Here is a 3,894-nt window from a genome sequence, read left to right on the forward strand (position 1 = left end):
CTGGCACACGCGCACACACATACACAGGCAGAGTGAGAGAGAGAGACTGCCTGTCTGCGTGTGTCTGAGAAAGAGAGAGACTGCCTGCCTGCCTGTGTCTGAGCGAGAGACTGCCTGCCTGCGTGTGACAGAGAGAGAGAGAGAGAGACTGCCTGCCTGTGTCAGAGAGGGAGACTGCCTGCCTGCGTGTGTCAGAGAGAGAGAGAGAGAGACTGCCTGCCAGAGAGAGAGAGAGAGAGAGAGAGACTGCCTGCCTGCCTGTGTCAGAGAGAGAGACTGCCTACCTGTGTGTGTTTTGAGTTTTCACTGTCTGTATGTGTTTGCACCGTTCACATGTAGTGCTCCCAAACCCCGTGACCAGCACCGCCCAGCAACAGGTCCCAAAGAAGACGGAATTTTCCAGGGGCCGAGCGCGCACCGTGTTCAGCGAGGAGCAGAAAAGGAAACTGATGCAACGGTTTCACAGGCAGAAATATATTTCTCCACAAGAGAGGACAGAGCTCGCCACCGCCCTCGGACTGAATTGTAAACAGGTCAGAGGAACCTTACTCCATACAGGTTACTGTCCTTTGGTGAGGCTGATCACACTCAACAGGAGCAGGGAGTGAGATTTCTCTCCGAAAGTACTGGGGTCTCAGGAGAAGGCACTTCAAGAAGCTCCTCCCTTCCTAGTGGTAACAGATGGGCTGAACGGCCTCCTTCTGCAGGGACAGCTTAGTGATTGGTTGGAGAGACTGCAAATTCTATTCTCCTCTAGGTCACGTTTCAGAGACACTAAAATCATAGAACATAGAAGAATACAGCGCAGTACAGGCCCTTGGGCCCTCGATGTTGCGCCGATCCAAGCCCACCTAAACTACACTAACCCACTATCCTCCATATACCTATCCAATGCCCTCTTAAATGCCCATAAAGAGGGAGAGTCCACCACTGTTACTGGCAGGGCATTCCATGAACTAACGACTCGCTGAGTGAAGAACCTACCCCTAACATCAGTCCTATATCTACCCCCCCTTAATTTAAAGCTATTAAAATCAAAGGAAGAGAATCATACAAATGGGGAAGGGGGTGGGGCAGGAGGAAGGAAAGGGGTGGTTGGGCTTGGGGTGGGGTGCTAGGGTAGGAGATACCTAATCTTGAAGGTAGTTCTGAACAAGAGTCACTTGGAAACCTTAACTCTGTTTCTCTTTCAACAAATGCTGCTAGACTTCCTGAGTTTCTCCAGCAATTGTTATTTCATTTCAGATTTCCAACATCTGTACTGCAGGAAGGGAGGAACTTGATTTAATTGTACTTTGGAAAGGAGTATTAGTGAAATGTTTCAGGGTCAAGGGAATTGGGAATAGTTTGCACTTTCAAAGAAACCAGCACAGGTTTTGGAAAAAGTAAAGCAATGAACATGTTGTGAAATTTCAACCAGGTGAGCCCCTTGGTCATTCTCATTTCAGGTCAAGACATGGTATCAGAATAGGAGGATGAAGCTGAAACGCAGTCAGTGTCTCCAAACCCCAGGAACCTCTTGGGATCAACCCAGTTTCAATCCTGTTTCATCCCAGGTAAGAATGCACTAACTCTGGGCATACTAAGTTCTCTCCACATGCCTGTCTTGACCTGCCTTGCTCAAATTTATGTCGTGATTATTCTGTTAAATGTAGATTAGTGTTTTCTTCCTTTGGAGAAAAACACTGATACAGTTCCTCCATAGCCTTCCTGCTGTTGTATCCTGTGCCTCACTTAATAAATGAAGTATCCCTTGTACCTTCTGAAAACCAATGTACCTGTCCTATTACCTGCAGAGGTCGGTGTAGGTGCATATCAGTGTCTCTGATTCTTCTACTTCCCAGGTCCCTACTGTTCATAAGGTGGGTGTGCCGGTGTTGGACTGGGGTGAACAAAGTTTAAAAATCACACAACACCAGGTTCGAGTCCCAACAGATTTATTTGGAAGTACAAGTTTTCAGAGCACAGCTCCTTTGCCAGGCAGCTATCTGACAAAGGAGCAGCGCTCTGAAAGCTCGTGCTTCCAAATAAACCTTTTGGACTATAATCTGGTGTTGTGATTTTTAACATAATAGCTTGCCCTGTTAATTCTCTCCAAATGTACTTCCTCTGTTTTCTAGATTGAATTCCATTTCCCACTCTGCCCAGCTGACAAGTCTGTTGATATCCACTCAGTTTACAGCTACCCTCCTCACTATTTACTATTTTCAATTCTCATGTCATCCAGGCCCAAAAACATTAACCCCAACATTCAAATCCAAATCATTAATGTACACCTCAAACAGCATGGACACTAAGACTGAGCTCTGAGGAACCACACTGGAAACAGGTTTCCAGGCAGAAAATCTTCTCTGTGCCATCACTCTCTGCTCATGTCTCTCAGCAAGGTTTAGATCCAATGTGCCACATTGCCTTGGATCCCATGGGATCTTTCTTTCTTGAACAGTCTGCTGTGGAGGGATCATTAAATCCCATCCAATGCACTATCTTGATTAACACTTGTTGTTATATCCTTGAAATTTGACTATATTTGTCAAACATGATCATTCCTTTTAAAAAAAAAATCCATTTTGTAAATTCCTGAATACTCCATAACTGTCAGGTGTAGATGTACTTTCTCTCTTCTTTCTAACGATTTTCCTCTCACAGATTAGGCTGTTCTGGCTAGTAATTGTATCGTTTATCTCTGCCTCCCTTTTGTTTTAATGAGACAGTTAGCTGTCTTCTAGTCCTCTGGCACCTCATCTCTGGCCAGGGAAGACTTGAAAATGATGGCCAATATCTCTGATATCTCTTCCTTGGTCTCCCTCAACAGTTTGGGATACATCTCATCCAGGTCAGTGTTTTAAGGCTGTTAAACCCCTCCATGTATTCTTGTTCACTGTTAATTTCTTCTATATTTTGCAGTACTCCACCATAATATTTTTGTCTTGTTGGTTGATTGTTTGTTTGGGTGTTTTTAGTTCACACCTATGTGTGTTTGCTCCCCTTCATTATTTCTACCCATATAGTTTCATCTGATGGTCTTTCCAAGATAACCCCCCCCCCCCCCAGCTATCTTTGAATTCTTGATCAATATTGTGGACTCTCCATTACAGCTGCCCCCTTGGTGTCAGGTCATAATATTCTACAATTAGAAATATTGAGCTGCCAATTCTACTCATCAGCCAAATCCTGGTCATGACTATGATACCATATTCCCATATAGTCATGCATTCATCTGCTCTATCTTTGTATTCTTGTACTCACTACTGCAAGGGACCAGGAATATTCCCGAGATTGCTATCTTTTTTCAATTTCTTACCAAGCTTCCTAAAGTCTGTCTCTTAACTGTCCTCCCAGCAATTAGGGCTGGGCAATAATTGCTGGCCTAGCCAGTGACTTCCACATCCCAAGAATATCCCATTTAAAAAAATCCTTCTGTCTGCACTTCCTAAAGATAGTGAACCTTTACTGTACAGACAGCAATGCAAATATAAACCTCCACTGTATGCAATTTTCCAAGTTAGGCTGCATTATGGATCCTGGTACGGATTGAGATTGGCTGTCTGACAGGAGGCAGAGAGTTGGGATAATAGGTTCTCTTTCGGAATGGCAAGTGGTGTCCCGCAGGGTTCAGTGTTGGGGCCGCAGCTGTTCACATTATATATTAATGATCTGGATGAAGGGACTGGGGGCATTCTAGCGAAGTTTGCCGACGATACAAAGTTAGGTGGACAGGCAGGTAGTACTGAGGAAGTGGGGAGGCTGTAGAAGGATCTAGACTGTTTGGAGGAGTGGTCCAGGAAATGGCTGATGGAATTCAATGTGAGCAAATGTGAAGTCTTGCACTTTGGGAAAAAGAATAGAAGCATGGATTACTTTCTAAACGGTGAGAAAATTCATAAAGCCAAA

The 3,894-nt window shown here is 44.6% G+C and overlaps 1 protein-coding gene across 2 annotated transcripts; it reads left to right on the plus strand.

The window, feature by feature from the left end:
- Positions 1-299: 299 nt before the first annotated feature.
- LOC122545756 (homeobox protein NANOG-like) lies at positions 300-2,807 on the plus strand. 2 transcript variants are annotated; one of them, XM_043684681.1, is made up of 3 exons: positions 300-533; positions 1,449-1,556; positions 2,711-2,807. In XM_043684681.1, exons 1-3 carry the CDS (start codon positions 315-317, stop codon positions 2,786-2,788), a joined length of 405 nt encoding a protein of 134 aa, XP_043540616.1. In that variant the 5' UTR covers positions 300-314; the 3' UTR covers positions 2,789-2,807. The 2 variants fall into 2 exon arrangements, with proteins under 2 accessions (XP_043540616.1, XP_043540617.1); XM_043684682.1 differs by having other exon boundaries at positions 2,715-2,807.
- The last annotated feature ends 1,087 nt before the right edge of the window (positions 2,808-3,894 follow it).

This window comes from Chiloscyllium plagiosum, unplaced genomic scaffold, assembly GCF_004010195.1.
Source record: "Chiloscyllium plagiosum isolate BGI_BamShark_2017 unplaced genomic scaffold, ASM401019v2 scaf_4560, whole genome shotgun sequence".
Taxonomy (NCBI): domain Eukaryota; kingdom Metazoa; phylum Chordata; class Chondrichthyes; order Orectolobiformes; family Hemiscylliidae; genus Chiloscyllium; species Chiloscyllium plagiosum.

What these genes read in the sequence shown, in the direction of transcription:
- LOC122545756 (XM_043684681.1), top strand. Translation starts at nt 315, where the DNA reads ATGTGTTTGCACCGTTCACATGTAGTGCTCCCAAACCCCGTGACCAGC. An exon ending in TCGGACTGAATTGTAAACAG is followed by an intron (nt 534 to 1,448) that starts GTCAGAGGAACC and finishes TTCTCATTTCAG; the next exon opens with GTCAAGACATGGTATCAGAA. An exon ending in TCAATCCTGTTTCATCCCAG is followed by an intron (nt 1,557 to 2,710) that starts GTAAGAATGCAC and finishes TGTTTTAATGAG; the next exon opens with ACAGTTAGCTGTCTTCTAGT.